General features: G+C 47.5%; 1 protein-coding gene across 3 annotated transcripts in view; it reads right to left on the bottom strand.

Annotated features, from left to right (window-relative positions):
* Positions 1–27344, bottom strand: part of LOC147718469 (uncharacterized) — a 264056-nt gene that overhangs the window by 59170 nt on the left and 177542 nt on the right. For all 3 annotated transcript variants that reach the window (XM_086918391.1, XM_086918389.1, XM_086918390.1), the window contains exons 11-12: positions 13936–13965; positions 13002–13059 (exon numbers count right to left, since the gene is read on the bottom strand). In XM_086918391.1, the coding sequence (XP_086774517.1) occupies positions 13002–13059; positions 13936–13965 (88 nt within the window). The remainder of the gene's footprint in view (positions 1–13001; positions 13060–13935; positions 13966–27344) is intronic.

Below are 27344 nucleotides of genomic sequence, written 5' to 3'. Positions count from 1 at the left end.
CCACCGGTTCATTCTGGTTCTGGTCGATCACGCCACCCGATACCCCGAAGCCATCCCCCTCCGGACCGTGACGGCCCCTGTCGTGGGCCGGGCCCTCATGGGGATCTTCTCCCGGGTGGGATTCCCCCAGGAAGTGGTAAGCGACCGAGGCACCAACTTTATCTCCAGGTACATGAAGTCCCTCTGGCAACAGTGTGGGGTGTCATATCGGTTCACCACCCCCTACCATCCCCAGGGTAACGGCCTGGTTGAGCGGTTCAACCGCACCCTGAAAGGGATGATCATGGGTCTCGAGGAGTCCTTGCGACGCAAGTGGGACGTCCTCCTACCCTGCCTCCTGTTCGCCTACCGAGAGGTACCCCAGAAATCCTTGGGGTTCATCCTTTCGAGCTGCTCTATGGGCACCCCGTCCGGGGTCCCCTCAGCCTGGTCAAGGAAGGCTGGGAGACAGCCCCCCCCGAGCACCCCCCCCCGACGTGTTCTCCTACGTCCTGGCCCTCCGAAACCAGACGCAGAAGTTTCGCGAACTGGCCGAGGCCAACCTGGAGGCCAGCCAAGAGGAGATGAAACGCTGGTACGACCAGAATGCCACTCTGGTCGAGTTTCAACCCGGCCAACAGGTTTGGGTCATGTCCCCAGTGGAACCTTGTGCCTTGCAGGACAAGTGGACTGGACCCTTTAAGGTGATAGAGCGCAAGAGCCAGGTCACCTACCTCGTTGATACGAAATCAGCCAGGAACGCCCTGAAAGTGTTACACGTAAACCGGCTCAAACCCCATTTTGTGCGGTCTGAGTTGGGGTTACTCCTTGCCACCGACGACGGAGAGGAAGAGGAAACGGACCCTCTACCCGACCTCCTGTGTGCAAAGGATCAAGATGGCTCCGTAGAAGGAAGGAGCCTCTCCTCCTCACTCACCCCTCGCAGCGTGAAGAATGTCGCCACTTGCTGGGACAATTCTCAGACCTCTTCTCCCTCCCCCCCGGCGTCACCAGCTGGTGCGTCCACGACGTGGACACCGGGGACAGCCCTCCGGTACGGCACAGAGCCTACCGAGTCCGAGCCTGCATCAAGGCTGAGGTCGACAAAATGTTGGACCTAGGAGTGGTGGAAGCCTCCGACAGCCAATGGGCTAGCCCCGTGGTCCTGGTTCCGAAGGCGGCCGCCCCTGGCACCGTTCCTGAGCTGAGGTTCTGCGTAGACTACCGCGGACTCAACGCAGTCATCCGAACTGACGCATACCCCATCCCCCGAGCCGACGAACTGATCGACCGCCTAGGGTCGGCTCAGTACCTCAGTACCTTCGATCTCACCAGTGGCTACTGGCAAATCGGCCTCACGGAGAGGGCCCGAGAAAGGTCTGCTGGGGGGGGGAGGGGCGTGGCTAGCAGCCGACGATGGCGGCAGCAAACTAGAGAGGCTCCCGTAGCAAGGCGGCTTCCCGCATCAATCCGCATGCCCATCCGCTCCAAAACGAACCCAGAAGGGGTGTCCCGGGTCCGGTGACCGAACGGCACTTGGAGGAAAAGTTTGGGAGCTTTGGTGCCCCGGGAACAAGAAGAAACGTCGACCCCTGACTACGGCCTGGTGGCGTGAGTGCAGCCGCGGTGGCTGGGTTGGAACCTGCCCGGACGGAAGTGGAGCCTCGTCGGCGCTGTACACCGGAAGTGCCCGCAGCGAGCGTAGACCAACGATAATGGCGTGAAAGCCTGCAGATCCTTGCAGATCGAATAAGGTTCGCAATATCGCTCCATCGTCAAGCCTCTACAATGGACGACGGCGGCGCTAAGTACAGCTAAAGTCTGCAAAGTAAGTGCGTAGTAGCCGCCATTTTACAACCCGTCCGCCGCTGTGGGCACAAAATTTCTCGCCGGGGGGACCGGACGACCTACTTGGAACTAACTCCTGAGTAACTATTGCATCGAGTGTGGACCCGGCGGTGGGAAGTCCAACAACTAGGAAGACGGGGTGCCGCTGAAACTCGGGCAACCCCGCAAACCTTTCGCTCCGACCAACCCCCCAGCAGAGAGCCGCGGCTGGCTGAACGCATCAGTGTGACACTATGGCGGGCAAAGGGCTCAGGAACACCTCCACTCAAGCTAAGCTTGACAAATTCGCTTATGACAAACAATCACTCTCCCAGCCGGAGCAGCGCAAATCCATGGGCAAAGGCACGGAAGGAGACGGTGTGAAGAAGGCTACCCTGGAGGACGTCTTACACGCCTTGGCCCAGGTACAAGCAACGGTGGGGGCAACCGCAACACAAGTGACCATGATACGGGCGGACCTCCAGAAGATGAGCGAAAGAGTGAAGCAGGTGGAGGTGGTAGCTAAATCATTGGTGGAGGATGTCTCGGACCTGCAGGTCGAAATGGAGAAATTGCAGACCGACAACAAACTGCTCAAGGAAAAGCTGGACGATCATGAAGGTCGTTCCCGGCGGAACAACGTCCGCATTTTGGGGGTCCCGGAATCTGAAACCACAGGAGCCATGGACTTGTATGTGGAAGACTTGATAAAGAACCAGCTAGCCCCTAAGGGCCTTTCAAACTTCTTCACCGTGGAACGGGCCCTTAGGGTACCAGGGGGAACACCGAAGCCAGGGGTCTCACCGCGCCCGATCCTAGCAGACTTTTTAACTTTCGAGACCGCAACACCATCCTCCAGGCGGCCAGAGTGGCACCAGCCATTCAAATTCAAAACTCGCGAATATCCTTTTTCCCGGACTATAGAGCGGAGGTAACAAGACGGCGGAGGACCTTCTTGGAAGTGAAAAAGACATTGCATGAACAGGAATTGCCATACTCTATGCTGTTTCCGGCCCGGTTACGGGTGGTTGCTGATAAGAAAGTTTGGTTTTTCGATTCCCCCCGAGGCAGCGAGAGACTGGCTTGAGGGATGGCGCACAGTGGAACGCAAATCCGACAGACTGCGCCACAGACAACGGAACGATAGCCGGCCTGGCTCACAGACCTCAGTTGGAAGAAGCGCGAGTATATCACCGATACTGGAACTGTCTGGAGCAGCCGGGGGAAGATAATGTCATCAGACAGTGAATTATTTAGACAATGACTCCCTGACACACTGTTTGCTTATATAGGTCGTTATTGGACGCCGGCCTCGGTACTCCGAGGGCAGCAAGGGAGCCGCCTGCTCGGGGAGACACTCTCCCCCAACGTGCAAGTACTCTGTTTGTGGGATGGGTTAAGCGCTCTGCTCAGTTGGGGAGGCGGGCAGTTGAAGGTCCGTTAAGCAGGGAGGCAGGGAGGAACTGAGGGGGGGGGGGGGTTGTTGTTTCTTTGTTGGAAATTCACAGAATCGGTCAGAAACTGGGGCCTCCAGTATGTGTGGTGTAACTGGAGAGGTATACCTACAAGTACGATTACTCCTTTTTGGATTGTTTGAACGTGGCTGTGTGATTGAAAGTGGCGGCTGAACAACTAGTTGACGCAGGGAATGCTGGGTCACGATCGGGTGGCTCCTCCCTTAGAATACTTTCATGGAATGTTCGGGACTGGGGGAGAAGGTGAAACGCGGCCTGGTATTAAATGCGATAAAGAGGCACAAAACCCAATTGGCGCTCTTGCAGGAGACACACTGACAGGAGGGGCCACTAAGGCCTTGGATAGGAAAGGATACAAGATGATGGTACACTCAGAGTTTTCATCGGGCTCACGGGGAACTGGTATTTTGATCAAAAAATCCTCGCACTTCATTCCACTGAGCACAAAAACTGATAGTCAGGGCTGCTTTGCAGCGTTGCAGGGGCAATGGGACGGTCGTCCTCTAACTGTGGTCTCGGTATATATCCCGCCATCCCTTCATTCCATAATGCTTCCAGCCCTTGGTGACTTTCTGTTGTCTCTCCCCGAGAGTGATGTAATTTTGGGTGGGGATTTTAATGCAGCGGCAGATTTACAGCTTGATAGGTTTCCAGCGACAGCTTCACCTGGGGGGCCCTCTCGGTTTCAGCGATTCCTGACAGCAATGGGATTAGTAGATATATGGCGCCACGTCCATCCCCAGGACAAGCAGTACACGTTCCATTCCACAGTCCACAACAGTCTTTCCCGGATAGACTACTTCTTGGCTTTAGGTGAAGGATTACAGCGCGTAGATACTGCAGACGTACACCCTCGAGGCATTTCAGACCATTCCCCGATTACTCTAACCATCTCCACCCAGGCAAAATTGCATACCCGCATATACCCCATACAAGCATCATACCTCAAAATCCCGAAAATCAGGAAAACCCTCCAGAAGGCTACAACGCAATATTTTCATGAAAATGTGGCTACTGCGGCCTCCTCTGAGGTGCTATGGGAGGCCTACAAGACAGTACTAAGGGGGCAAGCTATAAGCTCTATCGCGGTCCATAAAAAAGAACAGGCGGCAGAACAATCTAAGCTTGAGCTAGCACTACGTGAATCAACAACTTTACACGAGGCTAACCCTACAGATGAAACGGCACACACCCCAGCACTCCATCAGTGATTATACACAGACCATACTCGCCTCACGGTGCAGGGGCACATCACTGATACACAGAATCGGATATATGACGTAGGCGATAAGGCGGGAAAGATGTTGGCCTGGCTCGATAAAAGGGGGGGTAGCTCCAGAGGGATTCAACAAGTGAAAGATAGAAATGGTGTGACGCAAACTGACCCTGAACAGATAGTTGAGGCACTGGCGGCACATTTTGAACAAGTGTATACGCCAGAGAGGGAGGTGACCGCGGTCATGGCACAGGAGGCACTGAGTAGAATGGAAATCCCAGTATTACAACCAGAGGCAATTGCCGACCTGGATGTGGCCATCACCTGTGATGAAATACAGCTGGCCATCCGAGCGCTCAAACCTGGAAAAGCACTCAGGCCAAACGGCATTCCAGTGGAATGGTACCAGTCCCAGTCCGAGGACCTTAGCCCATACTTGCTCGATATGTATGCGGAATGCCGAGAGAAGGGTGTGCTTCCACTAGATCAGAGAACGGCCACTATAGTAGCAATACCCAAGCCCGGAAAATCACAGGAAGAGTGTTCCTCATATCGCCCCATCTCCTTACTAAACGCAGAAGGCAAAATCCTGGCTAAACTCCTGGCTAACCGATTGATGGCTCATCTGCCTGATCTTATCCATCCAGATCAATCTGGATTTATGCCCCATAGGAACAAGGCATTAAATCTTCGTAGGGTACATGGGGTGCTGGCGAGGGCGGACCTGGTCCAGGACAACGCAGTCATACTGGCGAAAATGGCTTTTGACTTGGTGGAATGGAACTACCTTTTTGAGGTTGTTGTCCTGTATGGGCTTCAGCCCAAACTTTATATCGTGGATTAGGCTGTTATATGCGGAGCCAATGGCACACGTGGTGGCAAATGGCCACATTTCATATACGTTTTCGCTGGGGAGAGGCACCCGACAAGGCTGTCCCCTATCTCCTTTGCTTTTCGCGCTAGCCCTAGAGCCACTGGCTAACCTAATAAGGCAAACACCCTTACTTAAAGGGATACAATGGAAGGAGGGTTGGGAAGACCGACTGTCCCTCTATGCAGACGACATGCTGGTGTATTTAACAGAACCCGAACAAGGCGTGCCAGCACTTTTGAATCTGTGTGACGAGCACGGCAAAATTTCGGGTTACACAATCAATTGGAACAAGTCAGAGCTCTATGTACTGAAAGGCCAGGTCCCGACACTCGGACCAGACTGTCCCCTAAGATTAGCTGGTCCCTCGTTCAAAAATTTAGGGATCTATGTCACGCGGGACCCACCGGAATACATGCAACTGAATCTGGCGCCACCACTAGAACGACTTCAGCAAGACGTCAAATTTTGGGCGGGGCTACCATTGACAATGCTGGGAAAGGCAGCGTTATATAAAATGATGTCCTTGCCCCGATTCCTTTATATCCTAGACAACACGCCCTTTTCGGTGGCACCAGGGTACTTAAAAAAGGTAGCGGCAGCTGTCTCTGGGCTGCTGTGGTGTAATCGTCCGGCACGCATAGCACAGACCAAACTACACAGAGGCTGGTATGATGGGGGCATTGCTTTGCCGAATCTGCACTTATATTACTGGGCGGCGCAGCTTAAGCCCATTAATCAGTGGATACATGCCTCACAAACAGACAGGGCGCAACTGTGTACCAACAAAATGCTTGCCCCACTCTATGACCAACGTAGAATAAGACCCTTAACGGGGCCTACCAAACTCACGGTGGAACTGTGGCATGTGGCGACGGCAGCACTGGGCTGGAAGGGGAAAATTACCAAACTCACCCCGCTCTGGGACGCACGTGCCTTAAGAAACCTGAGATACAGTAAGGGCTTCTCTCACTGGGACTCCATTGGAATATCCACGGTGGGCGACATGTGGGAGTGGGGCGAAGTCATTTCATTCACCCGCTTGAGGGAATTGTACGACCTGGGGCCACACGAATCGTACCGCTACGTTCAAATACGCCATGCTCAGCTTGCAGCCATCCCCACCGGGTCGACCCTACCCGAGTCCTCCCCGTTGGAGGATCGCCTCCTCACTGATTTTATGATGGAAAGAGCGACATCACTGACTTATCGTAAACTCATAAACAACTTGCCTGACCCACTGGCTCCCCTGAAGGAAAGATGGGAAAGGGAAGTAGACGCCCTAGATGAACACGAATGGAATGAGGCATTGGCGTCACCAAAAGAGGTAGGCATCTCAGCTAGGCTGAGACTCGTCCAGCTTAAGGTCCTACATAGAGTATATTATACAAGAACACTCCTCCATCGCATCCACAGAATACAACACCCTTTCTGTCTACGTGGTTGTGGGGAGGAGGGTACCTTTTTCCACACACTTTGGGACTGCCCACGCATACAAAATTACTGGCGGCAAATACTGCGTACTGTATCACAGACCCTAGAGACCTCGCTCCTCCCAGACCCAAGGCGATGTCTTTTAAACGTGTGGGAACCAACTGACATATCTAGACATGGCCAACTCTGGGTGACATTAGGCATGATTGTGGCGAAAAGAGATATTGCTCAGCGCTGGGGGGCGGCAGAACTACCAACGAAGTCGCAGTGGTGCATGAATATGGACAAGATAATGGTAACTGAGAGGGCGGTATATCTAAGCCGTGCGTGCCCGGGTAAATGGAATAAGATATGGTCCCCATGGAATGTGTATCGTGGTGAAATATGTGACCCTCTGCCAGGGGATGACCAGTTAGAGTCAGATGATGAGGGGGAGGTTGACTGAGGGGAGAGAGGGGGGATGGAAAATACCACACGGATGTGAACAAAGGTGGGGGTATTGTCCTACTTCACTTCGGTTTGGGACTCCAGACGATAGCAACATATACTGCCATATAAATCTTTTGTACAGCTAAACTGCACTAATAATTTTATTTTCTGACCGCATTGTGATTTCCTGATTGTTCTTTTTGTTATTTTCATAAAAAACAAAAAACAAAACCTCACTTAACTTGCAATGTGATATTGACTGAATACCTTTCACTCGTATTTGTGATGAGCCTTTTTACAGTAGCAACGTGACTACAGTGTGGACTTCCCTTTTTTACATGGCTATCACTGCTCATTTAATAGCGGCCGGCCCCTTGGGGTTGTAGGCAAACTGCTGTGTAAATGTATGAAGGTATAATAAAGGTTTAAAAAAAAAAAAAAAGGTCTGCTTTCTCCACTCCGGATGGCCATTTCCATTTCAGAGTCATGCCCTTCGGCATGAAAAACGCCCCCGCCACCTTCCAGCGACTGGTCAATCCGGTCCTGGCCAGGTTGGAAGGTTTCAGCGCAGCGTATCTCGACGACATTGCGGTGTTCAGTGCTCACTGGCCTGAGCACCTGCACCACCTCTGGGAGGTGTTGGACGCCCTGCGTCGAGCCGGGCTCACCACTAAAGCTAGTAAGTGCCAAATTGGACAAAGCTCCGTGGTATACCTAGGACACCAGGTCGGAAGCGGCCTCGTAGCCCCACTCCAACCCAAGATAGACGCAATCACTGCCTGAGAGACCCCCACAACCCAGACCGAGGTGCGGGCCTTCCTAGGGCTCACAGGGTACTACCGTAGATTCATCAAGGGGTACGGGAGTATTGTAGGCCCCCTCACAGAGTTGACAGCCAAGGCCAACCCCAAGAAGGTTATTTGGACCCCCGCCTGTCAGAAGGCCTTTGAGGAATTGAAACAGGCCATGTGCACCGCTCCAGTACTACAGGCCCCTGATTACTCCAGAGAGTTCGTGGTCCAGACCGACGCCTCCGAACATGGCATCGGAGCCGTGCTCTCCCAAGTGGACGACCAGGGGATTGATCATCCGGTAGCCTTTATCAGGCGGAGGCTACTACCCCGGGAGCGGAGATGGAGCACCATCGAACGAGAGGCCTTCGCAGTAGTCTGGGCCTTGAAGAAACTGAGGCCCTACCTGTTCGGGACCCACTTCCGGGTCCAGACCGACCACCGTCCTCTCCGGTGGCTCATACAGATGAGAGGAGAGAACCCTAAACTGCTACGCTGGTCCATCTGCCTCCAAGGGATGGATTTTACTGTGGAACACAGGCCCGGTGCCGACCACACCAACGCCGACGGCCTGTCCCGCTTCTTCCGCCTCAGCGAAGAGAACCCCCAAGAGGATGGGTAGTTCTCCTCGTCTTTCAGCTGGAGGGGACGCATGTTGGACCCGGCCTCGTGGCGTGGTCCTCGCTGATCTCCGCAGCTCCAGAACTACGGGTGGAACAGATTCCCTTCCACCCAGAACTGTACATGACACTCCTACCCCGGACCTGAGACGATCCCCCGACCGCGTGCCTGCACCTGTGCACGTGACCATCAGACTCCATGTTCGGCCACCCCGGCCGGCCGGCCGCCTTCTTTGCTTTCGGCAGCCCTGGCCACTCCTGGCTACAGCTAAGCGTGCGCGTCCGGCGCACCCAGATCCGCCCGGGGGGTGAACGACTCCCCAAGTACCCGAAACCAAGACTTCCATCACACCTCCGGCCCCCTTCCGAGGAACTGGTTCCCCTCACACCTCTGAACTATCCCTGGGGGCTGGTTTCGTTGGCACCTTGGGCCTCCTAGTGAGCTGGCTCCAGGCCCTGATGGGCGTCTGGGACTCCCTGGATGCATGGTCCAAAGCATCAAAGAACCAACCGCCCAGACAATCAGGCGCCTGGCACTCGGACCTCCGGCCCCCTGCCTCTGAGGGTCCGGACATCAAAGAGCTCCAGTACTATAAGACAGCCTGCCTTCCATCTAGTCGGCAGTTGTATCTTGGACAAGAAAGCCCTGCTGATCTGATCGTGGCTGACCTTGAGGAGAACAGACTCTGAACCACTGAGCCCTGCTGACGTCGTCGCGGCTCATCCTCGAATCTACGGAACTGAACCATCGGAGCCCTGCTGTCGCGGCTCCCTCTCGAAGTACAAGACCGGAACCATCGGAGCCCTGCTGACGCTGTCGCGGCTCCCTCTCGAGAGCAAGACCGGAACCATCGGAGCCCTGCTGACGCTGACGCGGCCCCCCTGCCTACGAGTACGACGGAGTACTCCTGACCAAGCCCTGCTGACCTCGTCGCGGCTTGACGAACTCTCTGGTCCGGCTGGACTATCGACGCTACCTTCACAATCATCTTGAACCAGAAGTGAGTAGGACAGCAAGTCCCATCGCCAGCCCCCGTACCACCCAGTTCGAGGATTGAGAACAGTGCGCAGGGTGCGTGGCGTGCCAGCTAGCCTCCTAAGACTGTCCCGCTTCCCCGATCCCTCGTTACGAGACTTTCGCGATCCCTCGATCGCTGTGTATTTGCTCCCTACTTTTAATCCTGATAAAGTCTTTTCTGATAAAGAATCACGGTGTGGTGTCCGTTCATAAGTGTGGTGTGTCGATGGTGTGTACGATCAGTCCTCCCCGGCGGGGACTTCCCCTCGATAAGACTCGGCAGTGATTGTGGGAGAGGAGGTTCCAGGTGGTTAGGGGAGTCCTCTTGACCCCTGGGGTCACCGCCTTCCAACAATGATGAAATTCCTTATATGAACTACGGGAAACTCAGTACAAACATCCCAAAGCTAGGTGATTGGAGTCCTGCATCCCTTTGAACTGTCCCTATCATTGCATTCTATGCATCTAAGTGGATGGTGTGGCAAGTGTCATGGAAACTGCACCATTTCAGTGACTGGTTACGGATGCATCCCAAGTGTGTTTTTTTTCTTTTTTGGGAGGTCTTTATAGCACAAACGTGACTCGAATGTATCAGTTGCATTATAGAAAGACACATTAAAAAAAAATGTAGGCACGGGGACATTAAGTGATTAGCCCAGAATCACAGTAAACTTTAGCCTTCCTCCAGACTTGAACCTGGTTCCCCAGCTTCAAGGTCGGCCACTCTAGCCGTTACGCCACACCCTCTTCCCTGAGGTTTGTTAGCGGCTGGTGATTCATACACCATGGAAACTCTACCATTTGAGTGGCTTGCACAACCTCACTATAAAAAATATATACTATGAGTGATTAGCATTGTCGGAACGCTCCTAATTCGAGTTTATTTCAATAGTCAGTGACCTTGCAACCTTCATTCACCATTCTCGTCCTTCTCTGTTTGCTGTTGTGTTTACTGTGTTCACTTTATTTCGACATCATGTCATAAAAGTTCTGTTACAATGGACAAATTACGACATTAAATAGTACAGTAAATACATGCATTAATAGCAAGTCTAATAAAATCTGTTTGCACTCCAGCTTCCCCGACACTCATTACCACTTCAAGCTTTCCCCTGTGAGCCTCTCAAAAACCCTAGCCCGTCCCATCCCATCTCCAACCTAATCACACCTGTACATCTCTGCATCTAATAGATACTAAAATAAAAATCCACCAGAGATGCCTTAACATGTAGCCGGAGCATTCGATGTTCATGCAATTCAACCACTGACTATTCGAACTCCCTAGTACCCCACAGAATTTTATCTCTATATTTGAAACACTGAACGGAAGGCAGGATATTACCACCCCAGCTGCCCTCCACACTGCCCACACCACCTTGAATAAATCTATCTACTCCAGATCAGACATACTTATCCTCCAATGAACAATCACCATTATAGTCAATGCCCCATTTCAGCTTCACACTGTTGGGATATATGATCTCATCTCTACCTTCAAGGACCACATTCTAGTGGTGGCTCAACTATCACCCTCCTATGAACATTAGTAATTTAAATGTAAAGCTAAATTAACACCAACTATCCACCTATTTCAAACAACTCTTATGCCAAGAATTAACAAGCCACCATTTACATGCTTCATGCTCACAGTCACCAAAGTGTCTGTTATTCAACCACTCTCCCCATCTAATAACACCTTTCCAACCAACTACTCCTTAATCCATGCTGGTGCAAATACCTTCATACTTCATCCCCCCAACAGAACATATCTCCAGATGTAAAATCACTCCTCAACATACTGACTCCATACCACCACCTCAACTTGATCAACAAATTTAAAGGCTCCCTCGTGTCTACTTCAATTATCACTATTGCACTTGCTTCCTCACATCCTGCTACAAAACCCAAATGCATTTGCCACATGCAAGTGGACTGTCAACATGACAACCTACGGCCAATTTTTAGTACTTCCTTAATATCTCATCCCTCAAACTCCACCAATAGTGTCTGCTTCACCAACATAGCACTGACTAACCTCTTTTTGATTGACTTTTCATCCAAAGTTTTGCATATCAGAAAAACGCTCTGCATTCTCCCAAGTCCCATTCTCCAATCTCTAAATGCACCCACCTGCCGGTATTGACTCACTGTGACCTTTCCTGTGGAACTGATCCCTACGCTTCTCATTATCAACATCTAATGCGCTCCCTTCAGCATTTATTATCAATCCGCCTTCAACACCAGGACATCTTAACCGGTATTTGTCACGCTTTGCAGACCCCTAATCAATCAATCCTTCCTCCAGCGAATCCCCCGACAACCATTCTTTCTTGTCAGGAATCAACTCAAACAGATTTAAATCCACAGTTTCCTTCTCCTGCTAAAAACCTGACTGCCAATTCCCCATCCCATTCCAACTACCGCCCAGTACCACAATTTTCTCTCTAGAATCGATGATTTGTAGTGTAAAGTCAATTCTCCCGATACCTTTTTCTCCCTCCTGCTACTACAATCACTGAAATCTAGATTTTGCTAATTCCACCCACCTGAAATCGTTCTCACCCAGGTGTCACACTACCTTATCTCAGTCCAGCAAATCCACCTGAGCTCCATCCTCATTCGCTTAAATCCAAATTCAGTGATCAATATAGTTGTAACCATCATTATTCGACGGACCCTCAACTGCGAAGGTGTTACAGATAACACTGATTCTCCTCTTACTGTTAGTAGTCTTTCCTAGTGAATAATACTCTCAACGCCGACCCCTGTTAAATCTATCCACCACCTCCTTTGGTTCTGGTATCATCTATCCAGTGATATGACTTAATTTTTTCCCTCTTCCCTTCCTGCATGTCCATGAACAAATATACATTTCACAACTGTTAAATACCCATGTGACATTGCATGTCTCTCACTTCTCCATTGCTGAACTGACCTCTAGAATCACTTTCTAAGACTTATGTACTTTTATGTTGCAATCCCAAAGGCTAACATTGATTTGTACTGCTTTTTGCGATGTATCAATTTCTCAATAAATAAAAATACCAAAAACCTGTCACTTTGCTGCCAGTTATGCTTCTCTTTATGCATTTTTACTTTGCTCTAGACCCATCTTGAGGATGTGTCAGTGGCAGAGTAGAAACACAGCTTGCAGTGTGGCTAGAGTTGCATTGCATTTTATACTAAAAGGAACATTCATTTTATAGGTAATTATCATTCAGCCATATCAATTGTTGTGCAAGTGAATAAATGCTTTCCCAAGGTTTTGCAACAAAAAGCTATATGCAAAATTAAAATATACCACAATTTCTATGGCTATCTGCAGATTTTTCATTTTTTACCTATCCAGTGTTGGAATGAGAAGCGTCGGAGGAGGAGCTAGAGGAGGCGGGTACATGCCTAAAAAAAATAAAACAAAAGGCAACAAGTTAGTTAGGAAGCTTCTAACATTCCATATTAGCTACACATTGCAGAGTCTTTAACCAGCTTACTCCCCCTTTTTCTGAGCTTTACAAGACCCTTCACATCTTTCCATTACAATATCTCTTTAGTAGTTGCACCCTTTAAGGTCAACACCTCCAGACAATCTTAGGCTAACATAAGAAAAGGACTTATTGTAAGGGCCTTCCGTGAAATGTTATGAAAGACAGTTTTTCACATCACAGGAAGCTTTTGGGTGCAACGCCGCTGATGCCTGTCTCCATAAGCAGTTGACAGAAATAGTGTAATACTTGGAACCTGGGTGCACTACACAGACAATCCAAACGGTGCTCTTAAAAATGCATCAAGGCAAAACCAGCTCTTTTCATATTTTCAATTCTTGCTAGCCTTGAATTTACAAGCAATTACAGACAAACTCAGATAGCCTAAGGACAGTGAAGCACTTAACACAGCAAATGCAGCTCGTACCCGATTATGTGGAGTTGCTCAAAGATACTCCATTTAGGACAGTGTAAATAGTGGGAGGATGACCACCTCTGGGTAAGTCAAACACATACAAGTTCTGAGGGTGACCGGAAGTTAGGGGCTCCAACACTTGGTGCATTAGAAAATATAGCAACAGAGACCATTTTTTGATGTGATCCATGGTTTAGGAGGAGTAAATTAGAGGAGGTGGGTGAATGGTTGTTAGTCGGCTTTGTTGAGGGGGTAGCACTGGCACGAGTGGGTTTAGGAGCAGCTGGGTGGCAGAAGCTTATGTTTGAAGAGGGAAGTCATGAGTCCCTATAAGGTCTACACTACATAACACAATGCTCATGCTTGTGAAAGTCTTACCTCGCATGGGACTGGGGGGTGGTGGTAAACCTAAGGAAAAATACAAGGAAACTACTAAGTAAAAATAGATATTTGTGTGGATCACATTGTATACATGAAATCACACTTCGGAGTACAATATCGAACAATACAATACAGAGTGGCTAGTGCATTCTCAGAGATCACTGCTTTTATGTTTTAGAAAGCCACTGTCCTCCTGGTACGCTACCTCAATTGCCTGTGAAAGATATCCAAGTACCAAAAAATTGAAGGCTGTATGGCAAGGACCAAAATAAGTATATATACCTATATAGGTAAGCAGACGTTCAATATACTAAATGCCACTTCTATGAACCTTGACAACATGCACATCTACAAGATACAAGATGTGGTGTTAAAAATAGCAAATCTATACATACTTACGGCTCCATTTATTTGGTCCGCTATATTTTTGCAATGATATTTTGCTAGGTTGCTATTTTCAGCATGATATTCTAACATACACCCATCTCGTCCAATGTAAGGCCAGGCAAGGGAATGGAACATTGAAATCAGACAATTTACTAGATCTAAAATCTAAGACTTGCATATTTTCTCTTCTCCAGATACCCGGAGAATACCTAAGAGAACAGGTCAGGTTAACACTGATTCTATCTACATAGGTGCATAACTACACTTGTTGTTCACCTCATTCTAAGACATTTTACCTTTAACCTTCTGCAAAATTATACACTTATGTTTCTTTTCCCCACTCACGAACAGACAAATGTGATAAAGAATGGAATAACTCTGTAAAAATATGTCAAACATCAGACAAATGGTCGGGAATGTATGTATAGTAATTATTTATTAATTTATTACATAGACTGATGCAAGAAACAGTTCATTAAGTGACTGCTTGCCTCTTTTCCATCGTCTTTCGGAGAATTATCTGAATGGTTTTCTCTAAATGATGGCATGTATAAAAACATTTCCTACAAGAGGTAGTGATGTCCATGTGATTTGTATCTAATTAAGATAATACTGGAACAGATAAAGGTAGACGGGGAGACGGGTGGGCGTGTGTAACTCTGCAGCTCTACATGCCAAGAACAGATGCATACTGGTAAGTAGCATTTTCCGTTCGAGGCATATGAGCTGCAGATTACACACTATGCATAGATTGTATAGCAGTACCCACACCTAGCGGCGACCACCAGTATCTGTTGGAGTTGTTTGAAACAATGTTTTTAGTACAGCCTGGCCCACAATGGCTTGTTGTTTAGTTTGCACATCTACGCAGTAAGGATTTGTGAATGTGTGCGGTGTAAGCCATGTAGCTGCTTTGCATATATCATCTAGGGGAATGTTCATTAAGAATGCCATTGAAGCCCCTATTTTCCTTGTAGAATGGGCTTTTGGAGGAATTGTTAATGTACGTTTGGCTTTGTGGTAACATATTTGTATGCATTTAACAATCCACCTTGTGATCCCTGATTTTGATATGGGGTTGCCTTTATGTGGCGGTGAAAAAGACACAAAAAGTTGTTTTGTTTTATGAAAAGTTTGTGTTCTTTCGATATAGTACAGTAATGCTCTTTTGACATCTAAGGTGTGTAGAGCTCTTTCTGCGACTGTTTGAGGCTGCGAGGAAATACGGGCAGCTTAACTGATTGATTTAGATGGAATGGTGAAATTACTTTAGGAAGGAATTTAGGATTAGTAAGAAGAACCACTTTGTTATGATGCTTTTGCAGAAAGGGTTCTTGAATGGTAAATGCTTGTAGTTCACTAACCCTTCTGAGAGAAGTAATTACTACTTGGAAAGCTACTTTCCAGGTTAGGAATTGCAATTCACATTTATGTAATGGTTCAAAGGGAGGTCCCATTAATCTTGTGAGAACAATGTTTAAGTTCCACACTGGTGCAGGCGGCGTTCTGGGAGGAATTATTCTTTTGAGTCCTTCCATGAAAGCTATTATAGCTGGTACTCTAAAAAGAGATAGATGTCTATTTTGTAAGTATGCTGCAATGGCAGCGAGGTGTAGTCTGATAGATGAATAGGCTAAATTACACCTTTGAAGGTGTAATAGATATCCTATGATGTGTTGAATAGACACGTCTAAAGGATTTATTTGGTTGTTTTGGCAGTATATGACAAACCGTTTCCACTTAGCAGCATAACATGCTCTAGTAGTGGGACGTCTAGCTTCTTTGATAATGTTCATACATTCTGGAGGAAGGTTGAGGTAACCAAACTCTATGACCTCAGGAGCCAGATCGCTAGGTTGAGCTGAGCTGGGTCTGGGTGTCTGATCTCTCCATGGTTCTGTGTTAATAGGCGTGGAGATAGGTTTCGTTTTTCGTGTGGTACTACAGACATCTGCAACAGCGTTGTGTACCACCGTTGTCTGGCCCAAGTTGGAGCAACTAGAATGAGCGTTCGGGAATGTTGTTGTAGTTTGCGTACCACTAACGGAAGTAGTGGGAGAGGAGGAAAAGCGTACACAAATAGTTTTGACCAGTTCATCCATATCGCATTGCCTTTGGACAATCGGTGTGGGTATCTGGCGGCAAAGTTTGGGCATTTTGCATTTTCGTGGGTGGCAAAGAGGTCTATTTGAGGTTGTCCCCACATTTGAAAGAACGGATGAAGAACTTGCGGATGAAGTTCCCACTCATGGATCTGCTGTGTTTGTCGACTTAGCAGATCTGCCATAGTGTTTTGTACTCCTGGGACGTGTTGGGCTAAGAGGAAGATCTTTAGTGGTATAGCCCATCTCCATATCTGCTGTGCTAACTGGGAGAGCTGCAGAGAGTGTGTTCCCCCTTGTTTGTTTATGTAGTACATAGCGGTCATATTGTCTGTGCGGACTAAGTCAGCTTTGCCGGACACTTGAATTTGAAATGCTTTTAGGGCTAGAAACACAGCTTGCAACTCCAGATGGTTGATGTAGAGTAAGTTTGTTGTGGTGTCCACCTGCCTTGCATGGTGTGATGCAGTAGGTGAGCTCCCCAACCAGAGAGCGATGCGTCGACTGTCATTACTATTTGAGGAACTGTCTCTAGAAACGGTCACCATTTGGAAAGATTTTTGGTGTTCCACCATTGCAGAGAACGATGAGTCAGACCATCTACCAACACTAGGTCTGTTAGTTGACCTTGAGCCTGGTTCCATTGGCATGCTAGGCACTCTTGAAGTGAACGCATTTGCAGTCTTGCGTGAGGTACTACAAATATGCAAGATGCCATAATTCCTATGAGCTGGTAGCGAGAGTTGCGGTTTGGATTTTGTTAGGAGAGTTTGTACACTTGTTATCCTGGCTGGAGAGGGATAAGCTAGTGTTAGTTGGGTGTTTATTGTAGCGCCGAGATATTGTCATATGTGCGAGGGTTGCAGATACGATTTGGTGTGATTTACTGTGAATCCCAAGTCGTGAAGCAGTTGAATAATAGCGTGAGTGTGTTGTACACACTGACTGTATGAGCTGGCTTTTATGAGCCAGTCGTCTAGATATGGGAAGACATGAATATGTTGTCTTCTTAAGTGTGCTGCTACTACTGCTAGGCATTTTGTAAACACCCTTGGTGCTGTTGTGACTCCGATTGGGAGCACTTTGAACTGGCAGTGCTGCCCGTCTAGCACAAATCTGAGATATTTTCTGTGCGCTATATGGATGGGAATATGTAAGTAGGCGCCCTTGAGATCTAGAATGACAAGGAAGTCGTTTAGTACCAGAAGTGGAAGGACTTGTTGGAATGTGACCATATGAAAATGATCTGACTGTCTATAAATGTTTAGAGGTCTGAGGTCTAGGATGGGTCTTAGAGATCCATCCTTCTTTGGTATTAGGAAATATAGGGAGTATACTCCTTTGTTTTTCTGATGCTCTGGAACTATTTCTATTGCATTTTTCTGCAGGAGGGATATTACCTCCTGTCTGAGCAGTGTTAAATGTTCTTGTGATTGTGACATTGGACGCTGCTTGGGTGGTATGTTTGGGGGGTTGGATGTTAGTTCTAGACAGTAACCTGATTGAATTATTTGGAGTACCCACCTGTCTGAAGTGATGTTTTCCCAGGCTGGCAGGTATTGTTGAAGTCTTCCCCTGACAGGAGTGGAATGGGACGGGGGAAGGGGGGGAAGGGGGGGGAGGAGGTCATTGGGCAGGGGTAGAGGCAGAGCGGGAGTTGTTATTTTTACCTCTGCCTTTGTTATGGTTACCCCTGTAACCACCCCTTTGGTAGCCCTTGCTGTAAGTGGACTGTGTAGGGGCTTTGTATGAAGTAGAAGGTGTGTCTGAAGAGTATCCCTGGTGGCACCTAGATAGGATGAGCGTCAAAATGAAAGTCTGGGAGCCTGCGACTGCAGGGCTCCCATGGATTTGGCTGTATCTGTATCATTTTTCATTTTTTCAAGTGATACATCCACGTTAGGTCCGAATAAGTGTTGCTCATCAAAGGGTTGATTAAGAATGGCACTTTGTACTTCAGGTTTGAACGCTGATATGCATAGCCAGGCATGTCTACGTAATAAAACGCTGGTGTTAACTGCCCTAGAGGCAGTATCTGCTGCATCAAGTGCATATCGAATAGAGGTGTTTGTAATATTTTCCCCCTCTTGGATAAGCTCATTTGCTCTATCCTTGTACTTATCAGGGACGTGCCTCATTAATGACTAATTCTTCATAATGCGCCCTGTCGTATCTGGCTAATAATGCCTGTGTATTGGCGATACGCCTCATGTTTGCTGCTTGAGGCGCCGTTCTTTTCCCTTATGCGTCAAGTAGCTTTGACTCTTTATCTGGTGGTGGAGCTTCACCTGATGTTTGTGAGTTTGCTCTCTTGCATGCATTGGAAACTACAAGTGAGTCTAGTGGTACTGGGCCTTTAATTTATGCTGGGTCTGAGGGGGCAGCTTTATATTTTTTCTCTATTCGAGGGTTAATGACCCGAGTTCTGACTGGGTCCTTGAAGACTTCAGAAGCATGCTTAAGCACTCTTTTAAGCATTGGTAAAATGTATGAGGACCTTTGTGCATTATCAAAGGTATCCATTAGGAAGTCTTCATCTACAGGGTCTGTATGCATGTCTACCTCATGATATTGCGCAGCTCTGTGAATTATTTGATTGAAACCCATAGTGTCTTCTGGTGGGGAAGGCCGTGAGGGGTATATGTCATCCTGAGGGACATTTGGGAGATTTGGGGTGTTATAATCATCCCACGGGTCAGGTGATCCTGTAGGAGTATCTGGATCAGGTATGTTACCCCCCATATCGTCAGAGCTATCATCCCTGTTGTCATCGTCTGGTATGATAGAGGATGCTGGGGAATGTTGTGGTATCGGAGGATGTGGTGATGGTACAGGTGAAAGAGAAGGGGAAGGCAGTCCTAAGGGAGAGGTAGCCATGTCCTTTTTCTTTGAATGTGAAGCTGGAGCTGGTGTGTCCAGTGGTCGCTTTTTTGAAGCCAAAATTAGCTGTCCAGTGATTGGATCTTTAGCTAGAGTCTTCTGAGCAGGGTCTGGATAAAGTAAGTCCTCTGCATGAGGAAGATCTTTTGGTGCGGAAGAAGGATTCGGCACCGAAGCGGTTTGTTTTGTTTTTTTGGCAATGTCTGTAACCGGAGTAGCAGGAGTCTTTCGGCTCCGAAGCTTTTTTCAGTTCCGAGGATTTTTTATGGCTCCGGTATATTTTTTGGATCCAATGGTTTTTTAGGTTCTGGTGTTTTTTTCGAATCTGAAGCGGGTTTGCTTGGGTCCGACCTGTGTTTCGGTGCCGCAGGAGTAGTGGTATGTTTCGGCGCCGATGGATTGGATGTCGGAGTAGCCGGAGAAGTTGTCTTTTTCAGTGCCGGTAAATGTGCGCCGGCACTGCGCGAAGGCCGACTCGAGCCCGAGTCGCCTGAAGGCTTAACTAGCTTCTTAGCCAGGCCGAAGGTGGGGCAGTAGAAGCAGTGTGTTGGTGTGCACCCGAGGGTGTGACCAGGGCCTTCTTTGGGTGTGTCGAGGAAGGGTCGGGCCGACGGTCTTATTACGACCCGCTGTGCTGGAGTGATGTCCTCGACTTCTGAGTCTTCTGCCTCGGAATTGCTGTCTACGTTGTGTTGTTCTGGAACGTTGACGCCTTCTTCAAAGATGTCGGCAGCAATCTAAGTTGAAGATCGAGCCATTGTTCTCCTCGCTCTTCAGTCCCGGATAGTCTTTTTGGAGCGGAAAGAGGCACAAGCGGAACAGTCTTTGGCCTCGTGCTCCGGGGAAAGTCAAAGGTTACACACTTCATGAAGGTCGGTGTGGGAAAACGTCGACCCACATTGAGGACACTTTTTAAATGGCGTCCTTTCCATGAGCTGGAGTCGAGGCCTAGTTAGGCCTGAAGGCTGTTGACGACGACCGGAATGGAAGTCTTCGTTGTTGAAGAGTAGCGTCGACTGGAAAAGCGGTCGAAACTTAATTTCTGTAAGTTGGTGAGGATTGCGCGCCGAAGGAAAACGGTTCCAACACGGAGCGCTGGAAACACATCCGAGCCCGGTGGCGGAAAAAAGCAAACTGGGGATGAGCCGATGCCCACGCGCAGTATCATCCAAAGGAGGAGTCACCTATCCCGTGACTTCCAAAGACTTTTCTACAACAAAACAAACTGCAAACATCCGGCCCCAACACTAGGTGGCCATCTATACATAGTGTGTAATCTGAAGCTCATATGCCTCGAACACAACTTTTCGGATAATATTATAATTAAAAATAATTAGCAGCTCCAGTAAAGCGCATGAAAAACCATCTGCTTGCTAATATTCTTCCCTTGAATATCTTCAACACAGTACGCTCAGCTCCTCTTGGTTGATGTCTCGATTTGGCTACCTGCTTCGCTTCGTGAGACGAGCTGATTAAATGTGAAGTGGGTGTAGAACCAATATTCAAATACTAGGTAGGCAGTGCTCAAGGGCCTGTATGAATGAATGAAAAATATATAAAGTCCATACGGTCGTCCAGAGGCATAATGACAGAGCTATGCTCACCATCTAACCGGTGACTCAAAAGAAAAGATGAGTTGTACGTGCTTTTCTGAACAAATGACAGTTTTCCATCTGGTGAAGGAGAAGAGGGAGAAAATTCCATAGAGTGGGTGCAGTTATAGAGAATGTTTGTCATCCCAAATTAACGCTTTTAAAAAGTGGGATAACCAGTCATGGCAAAGAAATTACGGTAGTGGTCGTTTCAAATATCTGGGCAGCAACATCTGCAGAAAGGCAGGACTAGTCTAACAGAAAATATGACAAAACCAGAGTATGCTGGATTGAATTTGCTTTGAGGGTGCAAGTCAGTGCACTAACACCCTATATAAAGTCTGAATACTGTGAATGAGCTTTATAGTCATGTTTTGAACCGCAGTGCACTATGCAATTAGAGAAGTTCCAGAGATCTAGATAACAAGCGTTACCATAATTTAGTCTGCAAGTCGTACCACTGACCACAAGAGCTATCAAATATGCAGAAATTAAAAGGAAAAAGGAAATTAAAAGGAGGGCTGCAGAACCACACACTATAACATTAGATCACCATCTGGTGGTGGGCCCGGATGATTACACTTTGTTGTTGTCTTGGAAGAGTTTTTGTCTGTTGGGTGACTCCTCCCTTAGAACATAGTGCGCATGGCCATCGACTCCATCCTCAGATTGTTTTCGCCACTGGGCAAATGATGGAGTTTGTATGAATACAGATAAAGAAGAGCATGTGTTGTGTATCTAAATAAGATAATACTTGAAGAAATACAGGTAGCCGGTTGGGCGTGTGTTGTTTGGCAGCCCTACATGCCAAGAACAGATGCATACTGGTAAGTAGCATTTTCGGTTCAAGGCATATGTGCTGCAGACCACACACTATAGCATAGATTGCACAAAGCTTCTCTCTTAGCGGCGACCACCCGTATCTGTTGCAGTAGTTTGAAATAATGTTTTGAGTACAGCCTGGCCCACACTTGCTTGTTGTTTTGCCTGCACATATACACAGTAGTTTTTTGTAAATGTGTGCGGACTAGACCGTGTAGCTGCTTTACAGATGTCATCTAATGGTATATTTCCTAGGAATGCCATAGATGCTCCTAACTTACGAGTAGAATGAGCCCTAGGAGGAATGGATAGAGTGCATTTTGCTTTCTGGTAACAAATCTGAATGCACTTAACAATCCATCTTGCAATGCCTGATTTAGAAATAGGATTGCCCTTGTGTGGAGGTGAAAAGGACACAAACAGTTGTTTACTCTTACGAAATGGTTTTGTCCCATCAGTGTAGTAAAGAAGTGCTCTTTTTTACATCTAATGTATGTAGAGCTCTTTCTGCAACCGTTTGCGGTTGGGGACAAAATACTGGCAACTCAATAGATTGGTTGAGGTGGAACGGTGAAATAACCTTTGGCAGAAACTTTGGATTTGTTTTAAGAACCAGTTTATTAAATTGTTAATGACTGGATCTCACTTACTCTCCTCAGTGAGGTAATTGCTACTAGAAAAGCAACTTTCCATGTAAGAAACTATAATTCACACTTATGTAATGGTTCAAAAGGTGGACCCATAAGTCTAGTGAGAACAATATTTAAATTCCATATTGGAGAGGGTGGGATTCTGGGAGGAATTATTCTTTGGAGTATTTCCATAAACGCTTTGATTGCAGGACTCTAAACAATGACAAATGTTGTCTGTTTTGGAGGTATGCTGCTATAGCAGCGAGATGTAACCTGATTGAAGAATACGCTAAGTTAGACCTTTGCAGATGTAACAGATAGTATATGATGTTTTGTATGGAAACATCTAAAGGGTTGACGTTGTTATTTGTGCAATACACAACAAACCTTTTCCACTTTGTTCTAGTGGTAAAACGTCTTGCTTCTTTAATGACATTCGTGCAATCAGTGGGTAAATTTAGATATCCGAATTCTAAGACCTCAGGAGCCAGATCGCTAGATTGAGCTGCATTGGGTCTGGATGCATAATCTCTCCATGGTTCTGTGTCAGTAGATGTGGGGAGAGTTTTAATTTGTGATGTGGTACTACTGAGAGGTCTAGCAGTGTGGTGTACCATGGGTGTCTTGCCCACGTTGGTGCTATGAGAATCAATGTGAGAGAATGTTGCTGTAGCTTGCGCACCACTAATGGAATTAGTGGGAGAGGTGGAAAAGCGTACGCAAATTTGGTTGACCAGTTCATCCATACCGCATTGCCTTTGGATAATGGGTGTGGGTATCTGGCGGCGAAGCTTGGGCATTTGGAGTTGTGATGTGTAGCAAACAGATCTATCTCTGGTTGACCCCACATTTGAAAAAATGGCTGAAGAACTTGAGGATGAAGTTCCCATTTGTGTATCTGTTGTCTCTGACGACTTAACAGATCCGCTACTTGACTGTGTACTCCTGGTAGATGTTCTGCTAGCAGAAAAAGGTTTTGAGGAATAGCCCACCTCCATATGCTCTGCGCCAGCCGGGAGAGCTGTAGGGAGTGTGTCCCACCTTGCTTTTGAATGTAGTACATTGCTGTCATATTGTCCGTCCGGACTAGTACAGCTTTGTTTGACAGGTAATGTTGAAACTATTTTAGAGCTAGAAAAATCGCTAGTAACTCCAGATGATTTATGTGGAGTAGTCTTTGTTGCAGTGTCCATGTACCTTGTACTGTGTGTCTTTGTAAATGCGCTCCCCATCCTGTGAGAGATACGTCTGTAGTTCGTATTATTTGTGGAACAGGCTCTATAAAAGGCCGGCCCTTGGAAAGGTTTTTGGTATTCCACCATTGCAGAGAGCGATATGTCTGGTCGTTTACCACCACCAGATGTGCTATTTGTTGCTGAGCCTGATTCCATTGACTTGCTAAACATTCTTGTATGGGGCGCATTTGTAGTCTTGCATATGGTACTATGAAAATGCAAGATGCCATCATTCCTATTAGTTGCATGAACACTCGAGCCTGCAGTGAGTGTTGTGGATGGAATCTTTTGATGAGATTGTGCATATTTTGTATTCTTATTGAGTTGGGGTATGCTATTGCCTTGGAAGTATCTATTGTGGCACCTAGATACTGCTGAGAGAGGGACTGTTGAAGAGATGACTTTTTTTGATTTACTGTAAATCATAGTTTGTGCAGCAGACAGATCGTCTGATGCGTGTGTTGTACACATTGGTTGTATGATTTTGATCTTATTAACCAGTCGTCCAGATATGGGAAGACATGAATGTTGTCCTTTATTAAGTGTGCAGCTACCACTGCTAGACACTTTGTGAACACTCGAGGTGCTGTAGTTACTCCGAAAGGGAGTACTTTGAATTGGTAGTAATGACCTCCGAGAACGAACCGGAAGTACTTTCCGTGAGATTGATGAATGAGAATGTGGAAGTAGGCGTCCTTGAGGTCTAATGTGGCAAGGAAGTTGTCTTTCTTTAGCAACGGTAGAACCTGAACCTGTTGTAGTATAACCATATGAAAGTGGTCTGATTGTATGTACAGGTTCAGGGGTCTTAAATCTAGAATAGGTCTGAGGGACCAGTACTTTTTGGGTATGAGAAAATAAAGAGAGTAAACCCCTGTGTTTTGATGCTGTTTTGGGACTCGTTCTATTGCATTCTTTTGCAGTAGAGATTCCACCTCTTGTCTTAATAGTATGAGGTGTTCCTGTGACATGGGACGCTGTCTGGGTGGTATTGTTGGAGGAGTGGAAGTGAGCTCCAGGCAATAACCTGACCGAATTATTTGTCTTACCCACCTGTCTGTGGTGATGAAGTTCCAGACAGGTAGGAACTGTTGTAATATCCCCCCCCGACAGGAGTAGAATGGTCTGGGGGGGATAGAAGGGAAGTCACTTATTGGGGGTAGAGGCGTTACAATTGTTGTTGCCTTTACCTCTGCCCTTATTGTGCTTTCCTCTATACCCTCCTCTATAATATCCCTTGCTGGGTGAGGTTTGGTTGGGCGCTTTGTAAGAAGAGGAGGTGTTATCAGTTTGGAAACCTTTAGAAGGTCTATGGGTTTGCGTTTGTAAAGCTCCCATTGATTTTGCCGTATCCATATCTTTTGTCATCTTTTCTAGTGCACTGTCCACTGCTGGGCCGAAAAGATGCTGTTGGTCAAATGGTTGGTTTAATATACTGCCTTGTACATCTGGTCTGAACCCAGAGATGCGTAGCCATGCATGTCTGCGCAACAGTACCCCTGTATTTACTGCTCTAGGTGCTGTGTCTGCAGTGTCTAGTGCACATCTTATGGAGGTATTTGTTATAACCTTGCCTTCCTGTATTAGGTCAGAAGCCCTAGTCTTATATTGTTCTGGCAAGTGTTGCATGAGTGACTCTAACTCATCATAATGAGCTCTGTCATATCCCGCTAACAGGGCTTGGGTGTTAGCAATCCTCCATATATTGGCTGCTTGTGAGATGGTGCATTTCCCTGAAGCATCCAAAAGCTTAGACTCTTTATCGGGGGTTGGTGCATCCCCTGTTGTCTGCGAGTTAGCTCTCTTTCTCGCATTTGACACTACCATTGAGTCTAGTGGCAACTGACCTTTAATATATGCTGAGTCAGTTGGAGCCGCATTGTAATTTTTTTCCAAGCTGGGGTTAATTACCCTGGCTCTGACTGGGTCTTTAAATATTTCTGGTGCGTGTCTTACCACTCCTTTAAGTATTGGCAATGTGGTAGTGGTTTTATGTGAGGATAACAGTGAGTCCATTAGAAAGACTTCGTCTATTGGATCTGTATGCAAGTCTACTCCATAGAAAGTGGCTGCTCTATGAATGAGCTGTGTGAACCCAATGGAGTCATCAGGGGGAGATGGCCTAGATGGGTATGCTTCGTCTAGTGGTAGATCTGGTGCATCTGGTGCATTATATTCTTCCCATGGGTCACCTGATGGCCCAGCCATATTATCTGGATCATTAATATCATCCATTTGATGTTCACTCTCTACCTCTTGTGAGTAGGTATCCCCATAATCCTCATCTTGTGGTATAAAGATATGCGTACTGACTGGAGAATGTATAGGAGAGATATCTACTGGCAGTTCTACTTCTGGTGATGCAATTTTTATAGGGGAGGTTTGACCATTCTTTTTAAGAGGAACTGGCAGTGGTTTAGGATAGTCCGTTTTCCTCTTTTCAGGCACTGTGTATACATGTCCAGTCTTTGGATACATTTTAAGAGTTTTTTGCCTTACATCAGGCTGGAAAAGCTCTTCTATTGGCAAATCCTTTTTCGGCGCCGATTTATCTGTTTTGGGGCAGAAAGTTTTAGACTTTACAGTGTCTATTGTCTTTGGAAAGGTTCTTGGTTTCGGTTCCGAAGGCTTTTCTTGTCTTTTCTTTGGAGCTGTGCTTTTTGATCTGAAGCTTTTGTTCCTGTGTGTCTAGATTCATCTGTCCTTAGAGCCGAAACATGTTTCGATATCGGAACCGTTTTCGGGTTCGCTTTTTTCGGAACCGGGGTCGTTAACGGTTCGGTAACTTTGGGAACCTCTTTTGGCGCCGAACTTGGTTTCGGCTCACCTGTTTTCGGTACTGATGGATATTTCGGTGCCGGCGTTGATTTTGGCTTTAGTACCTTCTGCTTTTCGGGACCGACAGACTGACTCGAGCCCGAGTCAACTGGAGGCTTTTTAGTACTCTTCGCTGCCGAGCCTGAAGACGGGGAGTCAGAAGGTTTTGGTCGGTGTGCACCTGGACCTGGAGGTGGAGGCGGAACCGAAACCTGTCCCCATATGGTGGGGTGAACAGGGTCGACGCTCTCACTCATGACCTGTTGACCAGCTGGAAGAAGATAGTCGTCTTCTGATCGATTCTCGTCTCCGGAAGCTGACTCCTCTGCTTCGGAAGCGACGTCTTCTTGTTGTTCTTCGGCGTCTACCTCGATCGGCGCCTCGTTGATGATGAGGTCTGGTGTCGACGACGGTGACTGCTCCATGGCTCTTCGAGCTCGACTGTCTCTGATGGTTTTCTTGGACTGGAATGAAGCGCAGGCCTCACAGTCTCGACTCTCGTGCCCTGGAGACCAGCACAGGTTGCAAACCTCATGAAGGTCAGTGTGGGGAAATTTGTGTCCACACTGAGGGCACTTCTTGAAGGGTGTTCTTTCCATGAGCCAAAGGCCCAATGGCACAGTTGGGCCCGACGGCCCCGAAGAACGCTGGAATCGAGAAGTGTATCCTTTCTTCGACGCGTGTAACCGGAATCAGTGTCGAAGACTATGTCAATGTTGTAGATTAATTTATGGGTTCAAAAAGAGATCGGTAACGGGACCGAACGATGAACACATCCGAGCCCGATGGCGGATAAAAACAATCTGAGGATGGAGTCGATGCCCATGCGCACTACGATCTAAGGGAGGAGTCACCCAACAGACAAAGACTCTTCCAAGACAACAACAAAGTGTAATCAGCCGGGCCCACCACCAGATGGTGTTCTAATGCTACAGTGTG

This window comes from Lissotriton vulgaris, chromosome 4_1, assembly GCF_964263255.1.
Source record: "Lissotriton vulgaris chromosome 4_1, aLisVul1.2, whole genome shotgun sequence".
Taxonomy (NCBI): Eukaryota; Metazoa; Chordata; class Amphibia; order Caudata; family Salamandridae; genus Lissotriton; species Lissotriton vulgaris.
Note: the sequence above shows the minus strand (reverse complement) of the source record. Positions and strands in the feature narration are given on the sequence as shown.